Source organism: Amblyomma mixtum, chromosome 5 (genome assembly GCF_055824585.1).
Source record: "Amblyomma mixtum isolate Tamu chromosome 5, ASM5582458v1, whole genome shotgun sequence".
Lineage (NCBI taxonomy): Eukaryota > Metazoa > Arthropoda > Arachnida > Ixodida > Ixodidae > Amblyomma > Amblyomma mixtum.
This window is the reverse complement of record NC_143016.1, coordinates 25,926,609-25,943,976: the sequence shown is the minus strand read 5'-3', so window position 1 is coordinate 25,943,976 and position 17,368 is coordinate 25,926,609. Positions and strand designations below refer to the sequence as shown.

General features: G+C 46.4%; 2 protein-coding genes across 3 annotated transcripts in view; one reads left to right on the top strand and one right to left on the bottom strand.

The window, feature by feature from the left end:
* Positions 1-2,735, top strand: part of LOC149341557 (arylsulfatase B-like) — a 43,343-nt gene extending 40,608 nt beyond the window's left edge. Inside the window, exon 10 of the mRNA XM_089543646.1 lies at positions 2,359-2,735. Within this exon, the coding sequence (XP_089399772.1) occupies positions 2,359-2,487 (129 nt within the window). The 3' untranslated portion in view covers positions 2,488-2,735. The remainder of the gene's footprint in view (positions 1-2,358) is intronic.
* Positions 2,736-4,245: 1,510 nt separating this feature from the next.
* LOC149341556 (uncharacterized) overlaps positions 4,246-17,368 on the bottom strand; it is a 53,474-nt gene continuing 40,351 nt past the window's right edge. For both annotated transcript variants that reach the window (XM_089543647.1, XM_089543648.1), the window contains 3 exons: positions 13,564-13,700; positions 10,233-10,365; positions 4,246-5,464 (listed from right to left, as the gene is read on the bottom strand). In XM_089543647.1, the coding sequence (XP_089399773.1) occupies positions 5,218-5,464; positions 10,233-10,365; positions 13,564-13,700 (517 nt within the window). In that variant the 3' untranslated portion in view covers positions 4,246-5,217. The remainder of the gene's footprint in view (positions 5,465-10,232; positions 10,366-13,563; positions 13,701-17,368) is intronic.

Below are 17,368 nucleotides of genomic sequence, written 5' to 3'. Positions count from 1 at the left end.
ACAGGCTAATGCAACTTCTGGTCTCAACGAGCGCTTCCTCAGAACCGGCGACTGAAATTCGCCTAATTAATCCATGACGAGCGCCGGACACTGGAAAGAAAAATGTTAGTTTTAGTCGTCCTTAATATCATTCAGACGCTTTTTTACGCCCGGCTCGCGTTAGTGGGATGGCGCGTGCTATAATGGACATCAGCGAAAACAGACAAGTTCTCTTCGAAGCGTGTCGCGACGGTGCAGTGATGGTTCATTCGGAGGTTTTTTTTCTTTTTCAGAGAATGTTCTGTCTCAAATTGTGCCTAAAAGAAAAATGAAATGATTGACACGTGCTTTGAAAGAATTTTGGGAAATTAGGGAAATTTTTTCATCTTAAGGTATTACAAACTGGCTCCATAAATTTCCGTAGATAATTTTCGTTTTCGTAGATAAAGCGATGTAATCTTAAAGTCTAGAGTTCGGAGCTGAAAACTGATCTCAGAGCAGTTTCAATGTCATCACGCTATAGTTAACTAAAAACCAGACCAGAATAAATTAAAAGCAAACACTGTCACACTATGTTACCTTCGTTGGAGTCTTCATTTTCATCTTCAGGTCTTTAAATTTTAACGAGGAACGATGTAGCCTGATCAGCTGCATCAGGAGCTCGTCATTTAAACTCTGTTCCATAGCTGTCCCATGTTGATGCAGCACACTATAGTCTGCTGCAACGCACCGCGCGAACCACTCCGAAAAAAGCTGCAAATGAGAATGATGCATAAGCGGGGGCTCTAACGGTGTGGCGACGCTAACAAATGAAGGTCAGGTATGGTGGGAGAGCGCTGGGGGCCTCAGAGGAGCACTTCAATGTAGCTTAGTGTAGCGACAAATGGCGACAGTCAGACATCTTGTACAGCAGCAGGTGCCCGTGAAGCAGCTGAAGCGAGCAGCGATTCAGCGGCGAAGATAACCAAGGGGACGCCACTCACCGCCATCATCAGACGACTGCCAGAAGCAGACGTGATGCTAGGTGGCAATGGATGGTGAAGAACATTTTGTTTACTGCACTGAGGACCTGAGGAGTGATAAGACCAAGAGTGTAAACAATAATCACCCCAAATAAGAGTTTAAGTGGTGGGCGCCGCCCTTTAAACTCCATGTATAGAAACATTTACTCCGCCAATATAGAGCAAAATGTTTTATATGACCAATTTTACTACCTGCACTGAATTATAGGACATAAAGAATCATTCGTCTCTTTTTAACTACCATTTTGAAATGAAGTTCCTTGGTGTCAGTGCTCCCCAAGTCCCGAATGGAGAAAAAAAAAACACCATTTTCCGCCATCTGTAGAGCCACCTTGCGTCTCGTCTGTTTCTGGCTAGTCGCGTGATAATGGCGGTGAGTGACATCACCATGGTTACCGTCGTCGCTGGATCGCTGCTCCTTTCTGCTGCTTCACGGGAGCCTGCCGCGGTACAAGATGTCACACTGTTGCCGTCTTACGCTACAGTAAGCTACACTGAAGCCTGCAGCACGCTCCCACCATACCTGCATGACCTTTCTTTGTTAGCGCCGCCACACCGTTAGAGCCCACGCTTATGCATCATTCTTATGTACAACTTTTTTCGATGTGGTTAGCGCGGTGCGTAGCAGCAGACTATAGCATGCAGCATCAACACGGAACTGCGATGGAATTGAGTTTAAATGCCGAGCTTTTGATAGAGCTATATATGGAGTACATAAAACCTTCTTTTGGATCTGCGCTATAGAGGACAAGCCATTCACTCCTATTTGGACGTTCCCTTTCTAAGGAGTGAAGAAACTTCATTTCAAAATGAGAGTTAAAAAGAGAACCCTCCTTTATGCCTCATTATTCAATGACGGGAGTTAAGTAGGTCGTTTCCCACATTTTTACGCCATATTGACAAAGTAAATGTTTCCACGCGTGGAGTTTAATGGGCAACGCCAGCCATTTAAACTCTCAATAGAGGTGATTCTTGTTTACAGTGTATGCCTCCATTGTCCGGTCTCATTGTTTCACATGAGAAGAGTGCGCGTTCACCAGAGCAGCGAGGAAGAATAATAAAAAGAAACACGAAGCGCTTTTATATGTCTGAACGAGCACCAACAATACTCAAGAGTTTGAAAAAACCCCTCTAACTAGCGTGAGGAACGCAAGTAAATCGAAGACGTTGAGACGGAATGGGAACAACACGCAGGCTCACTCTTCCATTTCAGCGCAAGGGAGAGGTTGGGCATCGTTTCTCCTTTGGTGTTATGCCTGTAAAATATAAAGAAACACTGCCAAATAGGTCAGCCTGAGTTTCTCGTGCAGTCAGTGGAGCTCTGTAAGCCTCGGTTTGTGGCTCTATTCGCACGCAGGAATACATGAAGCTGCGGGCCCGACTCGACGAGTTGAAGCTGACTATGAAGACCCCGCTTGTTGTCACACCCGATCCCCGAGCGGACCCGTTACGCCGAGACGGCATCTGGGACTCGTGGGAGGACTGAGGTGATTATCTTCCTTCCTCCAAACCTCTGCCTCCCGACCATCACCTTCGGCCTATTCGTGCTACGTCAAGTGTGCTTCCTTTTTTTTTTCGCTTCGTTATCATCGTATCTCCGAAGAGAACTCACCGAGTCGACGGTGCGTTACCGGACAGGAACGGGCAGTCTCATCAGGCGCCTAGCGAGGAGACTGAGTCGTTCGACCTTTGAGATGCCCGGCCTCGTGGGACACACAAACCTCTCTCTGCTGGCAGAAGCTTTCGTGTACAAGCTTTCTTTCATTTATCTGTGTTTTATTTCGCTTTATTGTTTTTGTCTCGTGCACTTCACCACTTCTGTTTAACCCTGACCGGGACGACAGCAGGCGAGGGCACTGATTGGTGGCCTCCGATTCCACCGGGAGACAAGGTACGCAGTCATGGTAAACACTTAGCCACGCGAGTTGGCTTCCTTTTTTTTCGTGGGGTCCCAGCAGCGGCGCTCTTTCCACGCTCGCACTGGCCTCTGATGTTTTTCGCTCGCGACATAACACGGCAGTTTTTGCCGAAGCTTTCGGAGCCGACATCATGCGTTTGATGGGCGCCGTGACGGGGCAGATCGTCATCATGACGCGTCTATACTTGCGTGTATGTATGTGTGTACAGGTGCTCATAGAAGTTTTCGTAGCACGACAGACACAAAAAAAGAAACTGGAGAGGACACGTAAGCTCCGCCTTAAGCCTATGACGCGACAGCGTTAATGCGTTAATGTCCATGTATGCGAAATTGGTGATTCTCTATTTAATATTCATAGATTCCTGACTCATGCCACTCCTGGCGCAGTGGTGCAGCGGTTAAGCTATGCGCCACTGCCCTGAGATGGCAGGTGCTGCCACCGGTGTGTTGTGTGAGACCCAGGTTGCTCTTCCCGAGCTAAATCTCGCGACCAATCACAACTTTAACTGCCAACTGCCACGATGAGCGTTTTTCTCTCAATCCGGTGGGCGGGTTGTGAGGACGCCATAAGGTCACAAGACATAGGTGGTTTACCGGCCCCGAGGTTGCTTCTCTGGGTAATTTTCGTAGATTTTTCGCTCGCGGTTAAGGACGCAGACGATAGATGGCGACGCTGGCTGTTCTGCGACACGGGCTTCTTAACGTTATGACGTTAAAAAGGTGAATCTCTTTGTTGATCTGGAATTGAGGGGCGTACTGCGGAACTCACGTGGGGAAGTGCAGAGAACACGCTTTGCTTAGCTGATGCGTGCTTACATTAATGAGCAATTAGGCCGTTTCTTGATTTACGCGTTCTGAAAAGCTCATCACCTGCACGTACGTAAACACACACACACACACACGCACGCACACACACACACACACACACACACACACACACACACACACACACACACACACACACACACACACACACGCACGCACGCACGCACGCACACACATACACACACACATACGTACACACACATACACACACATGCACATACTCGCAGTCCCATGGTTCCCAATTATCCTCGCCTTAGCAGACTTTTCCAGCTTTAGACGTGCTGTAAGTTCGTTGACTATAATGTTTCTTAAAAGCAAATAATATGGTTTGAAGCCTTACGACGAAGACTGCAGGCATCCATGTGCCGAAGTGCGAATATATACATATTTCTATATCTGTTTTCATTCGTGCATGCGTGCGCCATAGTCGCTGTAGGAGTTACGCGCTAAGGAGTGAATGAACACGACCATAGGTGCAATTAAATTTCCAGTGGCACTCTGTGACAGTGTCAACGATTTTATGCAGCTGCACCAGACGAATACAACGGAAAGGCAAAGGATGTAACATTGGATTCACTACGTTCTTTTTTACTTCGTGCATGATGAAGGGGCAGAAAACAGTCTGAACAAATTTACACAGCATAATTAAAACAGAAGGATAAAAATACACATTATCGAGTGGTGAAACAATGAATCTTTCTTGGCTGCACAGAACTATAATGAGGTTCGCTTCGTCGAGCATGCAACTTACGAAGTCTAATATTCCACAAACTCTTCTGCAATTCATATGGCAATAATACAGATAGAGCGCTTATCACCCTGCTAATATTTCCTTCCTAACTAATACATCTCAAGAAATTGCAGAAGAGGGCAAATACGGGCTGGTTGGTACACGTTTTACGAACTGGAAAAAGCAGCGCAATGAAGGACAAGCACAAGAGAAGGACAGCGCTGGTGTTTTGCCCTTCTCTTGTGTCGTCTTTCATTGCGCTGGTTTTTCCAATTCGTAAAACAAGAAATTGCATTTATATAGCATTTTGTGACGACGTGCAGCAACCTCTGCTCGTAAATCGAGTGGCTCTAGTTTTAAAAAATCGGTTCAGCAAGTCTCGCTGTACATTCTAATCATTCGCCACCAAATATGCATTAGCTACAGTTACCCAACACGTATAGTACATAGGCATTTTTGTTGTTGTTGTTGCCGCACTACGCATTTTGGCATAAAGAAGTATTCTACTTAGGCTTTTGCGTTTACTCTATTTACGTAACCTTGTGTTGCTATTAGTCAAACAGCCAGCACCCAGAGATCCGAAATTCGGTAAACGTACGCGAGATTTTATGCAGGTTATGTTTGAGCAAGTTGTGGTTCGCTCAGAGAGTACGGGTGCAGTTCGCCTTCCTCCTGGGCGCCATCTACGCAGCACAGACTATATAATGGTAAAACTATGCCGAGGTGCGCATGCGCCCCGTGGGCTACCACCACAGGTAGCCGGCGGCGTAGGCCAACAGTGCGGATGCGAGCGCCGTTTTCGCGGCGCTGGTGAACCGCGTCGCTCCCGATTCGTCGTTGAGGCACACCGATGTCTCGTAGTTGCGGCAGAAGTTGTACAGCAGTCGGTTGGTCAACTTGTCGGCGTACAGCTCGACGTGCTGGCGGGCCTCTTCGCCGCACGCACCTGCCAGCCGGTCACCCAGGCACTTGTGGTACGAGTGGTACGCGCTGCACCAAAGGCGGTCAGCGAGGTGAGGAGACGTGCACACGCACTGAACACTAGCAGCTCGAGTAGAACAGGACACTGGAAAGCACGTATATTTGTCGTTTGAACGAATTCATCTGTCGGACTGTGGAAGTTACCGCATCTTGGTGGTCTTCAGGTATGCGCGATCTTAGTGTCTGGCCCCTATACCCTAGCGTCCTTTTGGCAACTCTGCTTGACCAGATCGCGCGAGCGCCAGCTATTCGAGCCGTAGCTAGTGATGAAGTTGTGGTCGGTCTGACTGCTACTAACCATTTTGACCGAAAAAGAAGTACCTGCGACTAAGTAGAGAGGAAAGGGAGGGGAGAAGGGGTGGTGTACAGGGTTGCTATTGCAAAGGCGGGATGGTGTGAAGTTTGAGACCGCATAGTCTTGACAGGGACTTAGAAGGTTCTTAAGTTTTAGAAGCCAGCACAAAGCCAAATCGCCACTTTAGATACTAATAAACCAAGAAGGCAAGCACTTTCCGTGATTTAGAGCTCCAATCCGGACCTAAACCTTCCAAAACTTTAGAGGTCAATCAGAAGTAACGACACAGTTGGACGTTCGAAATATACTATTGCCTGGCATACCAATCGTGACCCAAACAATTTTGAGCTCAGTTTCAATACTCCTAATTTGGCAGGCGTTTCAAATCAATCGGCTGCTAGATAACGCGTATTCTCTTATCTGACGTGTTTTCCTGGCTCCTACAAGCATTGCAAAACGCTGCGTTGATTTCCATGGATTGACTTTTCTAGGCTGCCACACTTTTGCACCTCTATTACGAAAGTTAACATCATGGGTGCTCAGAACGTTAAATATTGCGCTTTAAAAATTCAGTTTGCTGCATCCAAGTAAAATTGTGCAAAGATGACTTAAAACGCCGATTGTGCTACCAGTGGACTCAAAGACACCTTTCTTTCGGAAGGCTGAGAGGCGCGTAGGGATTCCAAGCACATTTCACAAACTTCCAACGCGTTCGTTTCACCCTCGTTTCGAATATTACGCAAGACCAAAAAGCCGCCGACAAATAACAATAATAATACGTAAGACATTTGAGAGATCTGGATACTTCTGGATAGCAGGTTGCCCCTTTGCCAGTGGTGAATACTGTGGGGACGCAGCTGCGCAAAGGAGATAGTTCACCTATGAAAATTCGCAAGTAAAAATTTCCACTGAGTTACACTGATGAGCCTGAAGCAAGTATTAGCACTTGGTAAGATTTGCGGTTTATTTTTCACTGAATGGTGTAGACCTAGTAAATCAAAGTTTCATGCGTAGTTAACGCGAGGATCAGAATTTTTCTCCCTGCATTCGGCAGGACCTGCCGCATCGATTACAAGGGTCGCACAGGTTCCAGAAAGGTTTAATGCAAATCAAGGTTCGATATCAGGCTCAACGGGGAGCCCATTAGCCGCGATTGGTTTGACTCTTTTTACTATTATTATTGTTCTCGGTGTTATATTCCTGCTCCAGGGGCATTCCCGGGCATTGCAGGGGCATTCTTCGTGAAGGTGCCTGTGGACGCCTGAGATTACGTTCCTCCATCGAGTATGACGAGCCGTGGTCGGCCCGATAATACGTCGTCCTGGAGCCTAATGAGGGGCACTGAGCGCAGTTCTAGAAATTAGCCAGAGGGTCGTAGCAATTACGATCGCACAGGAACGGTCATATGTCAGGTCATCGTATTCCAATGAATGCTCAAACGCATCTGGTATGACCTGTTGCTCTTTTATGTTACGAGTAAAGCCGTTCTGAATAACCTTGACCTCACCAACTGTTGCTTTAATATCAAATTTAGTCATCTGCCTCATTTTGCAGTTGAGTAAAGAGGCCGAACCCAGCCTGCACTGATGGACGTTGTGCAATGCTGGATTCAGCCGCACGCGAAGAAAGTGTGACATACTGCGATAACTAAAAAAGGGGGTTAAAGCGCAGTAGCACATGAAACTGGCGCTATTCGTCTTTACCAGATGGAAGTGGGGTGCTTCGCTTGCATGTTCTCAGACAGCTTAAGAAATGGAGTGAGGAAACAAATGCAAGCAAAAGGTAGCATACAGCTTTTCAACTTTTGTGCCTCATTTGCACAGGCCCAAAGTGAAAAAAGTGATTTAAGGCGCACTTCAGCGCCGCTCCCAGAAGCACTCGCAAAACAAGTGCGAGACAAGCCTATACAACCGCTATAAGGATCCTGTAACTTCACTGGCCTCCATTTTGAGGCTGCGCTGTAATTTATCGCGGATATGTGAAGCTGCAGCAAAAGACGCCGTGTGAATTCATTACGGTTTCCACCAAGACAAAAACCTCTTGCGCTAACAGTGCCGGGTTTTTAGTAGTGCAGCGGTAGATGTTCTTTTTTTTTTTCCAGTACCTACTTGCTCGCAACATCACGCTCTCGTTGCTCAACACGGCATGCTCAGCTTCGGCCGGCTCTCAGCTCATCCAAGAAAAAAGAGCCAGCCTGGCGACGGTAGCCTGCGCGAGGTAGCCTCGCAAGTTGGCCACAGTCGCTCCTATCGATCTCTCTTGCGTTTCAGACCACCAAGAACTTCGGACCGATCGGTCTGCATGGGGCCGATATTTTTTCTTTTTTAGATCGCAGTCTGTGTTCGCTCGTTACACAACTATACTTGCTTTATTTCTTGAGAGGGCCTGCGAAGCTACAATCTAGAAATGAGGCGTCACTGTTTTGCTGTATCTTCGGATACGTCTAGACACGTGGCTTGCGTTTCTTATCTTTGGCGTTTTGTTTCAGCCATGTTGAGTTGGTGAAAGGAATCCCATGTTATTCATTACCGTAAAGCGAAGTGCGTACGTTGCTCACAAATTTCAAGTAAACAATCAGCCCTCAGAATTTTTTTTTCTGATTCTTTTTCCTCAACAGAAAGTCTTCGATGCACTAACTAAAGCCTGCGTGCATAAAGCTCTTAAACTTAATTCGGTTGTGAGCACAGTCACTTTTAAAATGATACACATTTCTTTATTGGCGGTGCCTATTTAGATTTCACTACACCATTTTTGTGCAAAGACTAGTTACGTGCACTTTGAGACAATTAGTGTCGCTAACTGAGTCTGTATTGAAAAAAAAAGGGTTATTAGACTAAACACACCACTGGTCTTAAAGATTTTATATAAATCATCGAAGCTGCGCGCACGTTCCTTGTAATTCCAATGTCGGGCTCCTTTGGGATCCTCTCAAGAAGCATTTTGGAACAACAGAGAACGCTTGGGTTATCCAGGCATTTCAAGTGGCGCTAGGATTAGACGACACGTGCGACAGTGCTCTTTAAGTCGTCAGCATGAAACAAGTCGAAGTTATCATGAAAAATATCCCGTGGGGTGTCTGTGCACGTTCCTTATTTAGAGACAGGTGCATCCATGTGACCACGTTTCCATTATTTAATCACATTCGCTTTTTTCCACTCAAAATCAGCTTAGAGTCTCTAACAAGCCATGTGCGTTTGCGTCTCGTCGTCGTTTTCTCCTCCTGTGGCAATACAGCCTTGAAGCGCAGAAGCTTTTACACAGCTTTTGCTTTAAGAGAAACGCCAAATAAAAAAATAATTAAAAGTACGCATTTACAAATTTTGGCGAGTTGTAAGATAAATGAAATATCTAAGCATCAACAAGAATATTAAAGTGGCCCCGGGTTTCATTAAATCTGTCGCTTTATCTGTATGCATTTTGAATCTGATATTCAAGAGAAATATTAGACGACACGTGCGGTAAATTCAGCCCAAACATCTGACTTGCGCTCTTAGTAACTGCCACAATTGAGTGAACGGCTTTCGGCGGAGCGGTACAACGCTGTTTTGTTTCGCCAGTGTTGTTTTGTTCTCAGCATGAACCAAACCAAACAAAAACAAAGCCGATTCCCACATTGAATGCAGTCAATTTTCCTGCCTATAGTGGCCTATGAATGGCGCATTATAAAAGCAGCCCTCTCCAGAAACATTTCAGCATGTGCGCTGGTGCACGTGGTTCCGTATAGCGTTTACCACAGCCGATGATCAGAATATTAGTATCCGGCCATTTGGCACTCACCCCGTATGCGTACTGCCCTGTGCATCGCTGTATTTCACGATGTGTTGCAATACTCCTGATGTGCAGAACCGTGAAACGGGAGCTAGAAAAGCCGGACTGAAGCTTTCTGACCGTTTTTGAAGCGCAGAAAACCAAACCTAATGATACAGGACGAACCCTGAAGCTTGAGGTTGCATATGAGGGTAACAGTTGAGCTTCTCTCTATAAATGCCATCGAGCTACGGCGGAGCCAGTTAAGCGTGCCTCATATTTCACGCAATGGCCTTCTGCGTTCCTCTAAACACAACCAACAACTTGGCCGTAGGGCCATGTTTCGTATATGTGTCTTGATCTGACTTTATTTCGAAACCGCTCATAATCAGGTCGCCACGTCTGTCCAGCATCTGCCTCTGACTACTTTCAGTTTTGCGACGGAGCTCGTCAAATTACAGGTTATCAGGTATGAGCAGTTTGTGCCTCGAAATAGAGAGCAGGGTCCATACACAGTATTCGTGCCTCGAATCCAGCACAATATCCAAGCCTTAGATTTGCGCTGCTTCAGTGCGAAAGCAGAAGATACCTTGAAGAGGCGGTTCTTAAGGCGCAGACTTGTACTGAAGCCTAGTGCTCCTTCAAGGCAGTCTGTTATGCTTCATCATGTGGCTCGACGCAGTGACGCCGAGTAAGATGTTGCAACTTGCTATGTGCTCAAACGTGTGCACGCACCAGCAAACGTCGTTGGTGTTGGTGAGCCCCTCGGAGTACTCCTTGTACTGGTCTTTCAGAGCGCGCAGCCTCTCCGAGCACTGGTCTCCGCTGTGGTTGTAGTTTCGCAGGCAGTTGATGTACGTCCGGGCTTCTGCACGCCGCCATAAAGCACAGAGGCTTGTGTCATGCATAAAAATCAGCAAATTCAGGAAGACATCGGTCAGCAGTAGGAAGCACCCATTCATACTGTCAACTGCGCAAAAAAAAAACACGGACACAAGGTAGAAGGCATGACCCTGTCACGACACGGCCTGCTGGATGAGGAGATACCTTTCCTACGCAGTTATCTTTGCACGAGTAGGAAGTACGGAACGTTGGCCTAACCGGATGCCACCTGTTGGGTTTTTTCCTTGTTTTGGGGTTTTGTTTTGTTGAATGAATTGGCAGTGCACGCGCCAAATGTTCGTGATTGTGTTGCGTTTGTTTCTATGCGTCTGTGCCCTGGGTTATTTTTGAGCGTTTATAAGCGCCTGATTCCTGAAATAAAAATTTAGTTGATAGCCTGCGCTCGTGTCGTGCCTTCTACCTTGTGTCCGTGTTTTTTTGCGCAGTTGAAAGTATGAATCCCCACCAAATCGCCCCGTTTTCCGTCCTTATTATGCACCCATTCCTGTCAACCGAATGAAACTGGGCGGTGTTGCAATGACACTCGGAATTATGTTCTCTAGGGTCCGTTGGTTCAAATAATTGCACTTTGATTGATTGATTAATTATTTATTTGGTGCATCGACTGATTTACTCACTAACTTACTCAGGGATTGACATACTGATTGATTTATTTGTTTATTTATTTATTTATTTATTAAATAATTATCAATCAATCAATCAATTAATTAATTAATTAATTAATTAATTTATTTGTGTATTTATTAATTAATTAATTTATTTATTTACCGATCGATCTGCCATCTCCATGTCTGTGCTCCCGCTTCTATTTCCATGAGCAAGCGATGGTTTGTGCAGAATTCGTTGTTACACCATGGGGCCAGCAGTTCATCATTAGATTCAATCCTCCAAACAGTGCAAAACTGTTTAAGGACAGTTTTTGTGCTATCCGCTGTTCTATTTTATTTTGTTTAGCCCCGTCGGACACTCAGCCGCTCTGGTTTTGAGGCTGTCGTCCTACAATCTCTACCATTTTGCCCTCCCTCCCCCCTCCCACCCCCCGCCCCCATTTAATGATGACCAGGTTCGCAGTCCATCTTGTCCCAACGGCTAAGTCATTGGGACAAAGATGGACTGCGAACCAGTCCCAATAGCTCAGCGCAGCTTTTGCAGTGAGCTCAATTTATTGACGAAAGAATCCTCTAGTTCACCAGCGTGGCCACAGAAGCACAAATAAATTTAAGGCCCATGTTTTCATGACACTACCAAATTTTTTTAAGCGCTTGTGCGACCCCTTTGTTTTGGTAGGTCATTCTTGAGACGGTAAATCGTGCTCACTCTAAATTCTGGGGGATTTTCGGATAGCAGCACTGCGTTGCACTTAACAGCCCTTTTAACAGAGTGCTCGGCTATATTAGAACTGCCAGGGATTACGGCCGTGATCTTCGCTTTCGAAGCCTGAGCTATTTTCTACGAATACCGGTACCCTCTCTTCATAGTCTCGAGAGAGCTTCGATTCCAGCCGGAAATAGCTGCCACGATAAGCGGCGCACTTTTATTTCGGAGGCGTCTGATGGAGCATCCGGTAACCAACGCGCTGACGCCTCAGAACAAAGAACAGCTATAGAGTAGCACGTTTGTAGCACCGATGAGCCGCCCATATCCGCATAAGCGCCCACCCCTCCCTACAACTGGCAAACAACACTGTTAAAGGCCAAAGTCTCATACATTTTGCCAGCGGAAGCATCGAGCGCCATTCATTCGGCGACCGTTGGCAATAGAACAGGAAAATATCAAGAAAAACAAGGAATTAAGTCTTCTAGCGCGAATTTAGAGCGAGCTAATGACAAATCGGTTCTCGCGTAGCTAGCACACTTTTAGTCCTCAGGCAGCTGCCGCTTCGGAGCAGTGGCGCTGCTATCAATTCCGGTTTCGGTTTCCCTTGCTGTACTAGCAGCAACGAATTAAACAAGAACAAGAAAGCTGAAATGCGAACACAAAAACACAAGCATATGAGCTCCTGGAGAGGAAATGCTAGCAAGGTTGATTAAAGCTTACAAAGAACAATCTTCGCGCCTTCGAAGTGAAATTACCCTCCGCTCGTATTCAGCTTCCCCAGGCTAAGATCTTCCCTCATTTTGCTGTTCGTGTTTCAGTTTTCTCCTTCCCATTTCATTTTTGGCAGATTGTACAGTACTCGAACGCAAGCAGGATGGGCAGCCAAGCGGTTCACTATGCAGTAGGTCTTTTCGTTGTAGTTACACATCAGTTAAATCGCATTTCGTCGCGTGCTAACGCAGCAGTTTTGCAGCCTGCCCGTCATATCATGTCCCGGCAATATGGGTACTCGAGGATAACAGCAAACCTTATTGCGCACCCGTGTGAGCGAACAAGCTGCGAACCAGTGTCCAGAGCAATAGGCGCCCAATTCAAGAAACAGCCACGGGCACGCCCTCCCCATGTCCAACATTTTCGAACAAAAATTTTGAAAATTTAAAAAATTGTACGCTACTGTTATGGAAACATTAAAAATAATGGTCCATTCTTCTGGTGTGTAGCAATATCTTTATTTTAAAGTGTTTTCACCGATCGCATCGAACAGTTAAGACTGCCATAAAAAAACAAAACAATGGGGAACGTTTTTGACGACAGCAAAAACGTTAATAGCAAAAAAAAAATCCAAGAATGCCGTCGGATGATCTGTGCATATTTGATTTTAATAGCGAAACCTTTCATTACATGAAAAAAATTGCGTTCGTAAACGGTTTCCTGCTCAAAAATGTTTTTTGTCTAGAATTGTTGGGCGTTGGAAACGGCCGCACTCGCGTTTTCCGCAAATGTGCGACTGCACAAAGCCTTTTTTTTTTCTCATTATTCGTCGCTATGTTTCAAACCCCCTTTCTCACAGAAGGCCTCCATTTTTCCTATTAGCTAAGCCGCAGCGTTAGCTCTCCAGCATAATCACAAGCGAAAGACTATCTACTGTCGTCGCGTTAACGGGCCACGCCTAACGCTGACGTATCCGTTGAACCGAGTGCAAACCCTGGCCTTCAGTTACTCGCTCTGCACATCATTACCATCCCGAATTGCATGGAGGACTGAGAGGCGCTGTCGACCACAGCCTCTCCGTCATGCAGCGCGCGGCGCAGAGCCGAGTCGACTGAGGCGTGCGCGCAGTTCTCACCGTTGTCGAGCGCATCCCTGCACTTGAGTTCGGCCGTCATACGGCCGCTCTCGACGAGCAGGCCCAGCCGGTTCCTTTCCGAGTCCGAGCAGCGCCCGATTCGGGACTCGATGGCGCTGAACAGGATCTCCAGCTCCCTGCGATCGCATCAGAGGAGACAGTCCATCAGCGCATAGACAACACCACTGGGCCTGTGGTTTTCCGGCAGAAGACTTCGCCTGTTTCCCTTAAGCTAAAGAAAAAAAATTTAACGCGAAAAGACGAACGAGGATTGGCTATCATGTTTATAGGGACAAACTTGGAAAGAGTGACTTGTAGTGTGAAAACGCATTTCGTAATGACTTGTTTCAGATTCAATCCCTTGTTGTTGTTGTTGCCATTGGTGTGCGCCGTTCTTAATACTGTAGCTGGCTTAATAGATTGCTTGGCAGCTACTAACCCTGACACCACGGTCGCCAGCGACCAATGGTGAGAGGTGAGAAAAATGAATCGGGATAGAAATCATTTGAAAATGCAACCTTAAAGGCCTTTTTTGTAGGGAGGTGGGCGTAAGCGTTGTCGATTGCTCGGTCTTCGTGGCAGCCGGTGCGGAAGTAAGGAATTTTTCCGTTAACCATACTTGCCGTGTTCATCCCATTGAGTAGGGGAGTTCCGCTGTGTTAGCCCTGTGCTCCGTACACCCCTGCCTACTCCCCGTACTCCTCTGCGTGCTTCACCAAGCACGCATTAAGAAGAAACAAGCAACACATAAGCGCCAAAAAAAGCTCTTTCCTTTGTTATAACATCCACCACTTTTATTAGGGGCCATAGAGTTATGTGAAATTTTTTTAGAATTTTAAAACGGCTTTTTATTTGTTTTCTATTCAAGCAAAGGCTATTCAAGCAAAGATTTTTCAGATTTTTAGGCTGCTGTACTCTGCGTCGGCTGTGCATAAGCCTAACTTTCTTTTTTCAGCCAGGCCTGGTTTGAACGCTTTGTCTTGATAAGTAAGCTGTCATGTTTATCGTCTTATTGCCCACGATGGGCTCTCGGCCATCGTTATTTGGCGCTCTTTTAGTTTTCAAGAGCCGAACAGACAAGGTCGCTTCTGAGCCTTTATTAAATTTACTCTCGGGAAAACAACTTTTGTTTTTTACAGCAAGCTGGGCAAGAACAAGAACGCACGCGGTTTTGAAACTGCGGTTGACCGCGAACAGACGTTGGTGAGGTTTGAAGGCGACATACTTCATCAGACACCACAGTACGCGAGTGGCGCTGACTGCTTGACTCTGTCATTATGAAATAATTCACGCTGCTCTGCAGACCATACTTTTAAACTAATTTTTGACCTGATTTATTGCTTCATCCGGAAAGACGCTAGGCACCGAGAACTGCCACAGGGCAAAAATAAAAATTAAGTCAACATGTTTGTTTAGCTTTTTTTGATAAAGGTGACCTAGCTCCTGGAGACGTAAACATCTCCTGGAGTGCCCACTCTAAGCTAACTAGTAAGTGTTTGTACGAAGCCGCAGAACAATATATACCACGTTGCGGCAGAGAAAAAGTGGGGAAAGAAAACAGCGCAGCCAGTGGTAGATTTCGAAACTCACTTGGAAAAAGTTTGACGTGAAAAGCAGTTTTCGTAACATGACGAGTTGCTTACTCGTTTTAGAGTGTTTTCGCAAACTGGTAACGGCGGGAAACGAGGCGAATGAAGAGCTTGGAATAAATTTTTTACCTGGAGAGCTGTGTCGGCTAAGGAGATAAACTCGGCAGTCCAGACAACGAAGCGCGCTTCCAACCTAACCCAAGTGCGTCGTCGCGAACATTCGCGAATAAGGCAAATAATGTTCCATGGTCATGTTTTTCTCAAACAAAGGGTCCACGTAACGCGGCCAAACGCATGAATTACTTGCCGTGCGGGCTGAAACAGCAAAAGAAAGGAACGCGTTTCTGCCGCTATTAAGAAAACACATCGGAGGACATCCAGGCGAACTTATTTCAGTTTTTTTTTCTTTGCAAGATGCTCTCACGTTGGCTGAGAGTAAAATTTCAGCATCCATACAGACTTGGATGTCTGGAGCAACCCGAAATCTGATTGCAGTAATTTGGCGCAATCAGGAGTAATCTGAAGTAATCTGAAATAAGTAATGAAGTTCACTTGGAACAAATCAGCTCTCGCAGAAAATTTACTCTCAAGAAGATGCATTCTTAATTTTGAACTGTTTACCCGATTCTGACAAAATACACCTTAACTCGACGCAGTTACAAATTAGACGACGATCATATCTTAGTAAATAAATATGCCGTAATTTCAGTTCCTTAAGCAAGGATAGTTAAAAAACGTGAACTCTGTGTGAGGTTTGTGCCGAGAATACAGTTCTGCGCAGAGTATTCTCGTCTTGTTTGAATAGCGACCCAAGTCCTATGTAAATAAACAAATCGTCCATTGTGGCCATGATTTCAAACGAGGGCGGCGTCAACTGCAAAGCTGCACAGATGGGGGGGGGGGGGGGGGGGGGGGGCATAGGAAGAAAGGGGCTCCCAGCTAACCATAGTCCAATATAACTCAAGAACGCAGAGGCGAATGTCCCGGGGCAGGAGGTTCTTCAGCAAGTGGTGGTGACCGGTCCTCATAAGTTGCGCTTAATCCCCCAGCGTTAAATCCCAGGTCACTGGCAGGTGCCTATGTGGAATGGGATTAACTACGACGTCATGACAATCGGTCGACTCCATTGGCTGGAGAGCCTGCTTTGAGGGCAATTTCTCACTGAGTTCTTGAGTTGCCCCATTCTTTTCACGTCGCTTCGGCTAGTGGCACAAAATCGCAAGGACGCGACTTCGTCCTACGTAACTATTACTGAACCTGCTCCAGGTAAGAGTAACATCAGCCTTGGCGAATACTACGGCATCGCATCACTACCTGCGTTCCGCTATGCCCGTTCGTATTGGTTTTGAGGAAAGGAAATGGAGCAGTATCTGTCGCACATATCTCGGTGGAGACCTGAACCGCGCCGTAAGGGGAGGGAGGAAGGTGGGAGTGAAAGAAGAAAGAGAAGAAGAGGTCCAGAGTCAGAATTTGGGAGAGGCCCTCAACTTTCAGTGCCTCACGCTCAAGCCACACAAGCGCTTCGAATTTTGTGGCGACCGATGTACATATAGACACAATGCAGAGTGCAGAAAATTGCCGTTGGTGTCTTCAAGAAAACCCACAGGCTTACAGAAAGCTCTCGGCCTGCCGTTCAAACCGCACAAAGCGCAGTTCGGGGACCACCGGCACGTTGTGGTCGCAAGACCGACTAGAAGGTGATCCTGGAAGTGCTCCTCCAGGCTGGGTGCAACCACTCGTACCAGCCCTATATTAGTAGGCTGGCTTGCGTCTTCATATTCAGTAACCAAGCGGTTTATTCGGTCTGCAGACATGCAGTGCGTCAGCAGTACGCCTCATTCAAAGTGCACAGTGTTTATTTTAATTCCATTTAAATATACTCGACGTGTATCACGAAGACTAGAAACAAGGGCGATGTTATCGGTTGGAAAGCTTGAGTATGTACTTTTAAATTAAATTAAATTTGATGAAGCACGGTGACTTTCAGACAGTACAGTTTTGGTTCACCCTGTACAGCCGTGACTTCTCTACACTGACTAAAATTTTCGCTCATCTCGACTACATTCGCATCTCCACACGGCTGCACTTGCGTGTACTAGTTGGGATATAAAGGAGCAGAAAAAACTCCAAGCGCAAGAATCGTAGCATTCCGCAAGGAGCACATAAAAAGGTCCAGTACTGGCAACAGTATGCGTCGGGCGAAGGCAGAAAAAAAG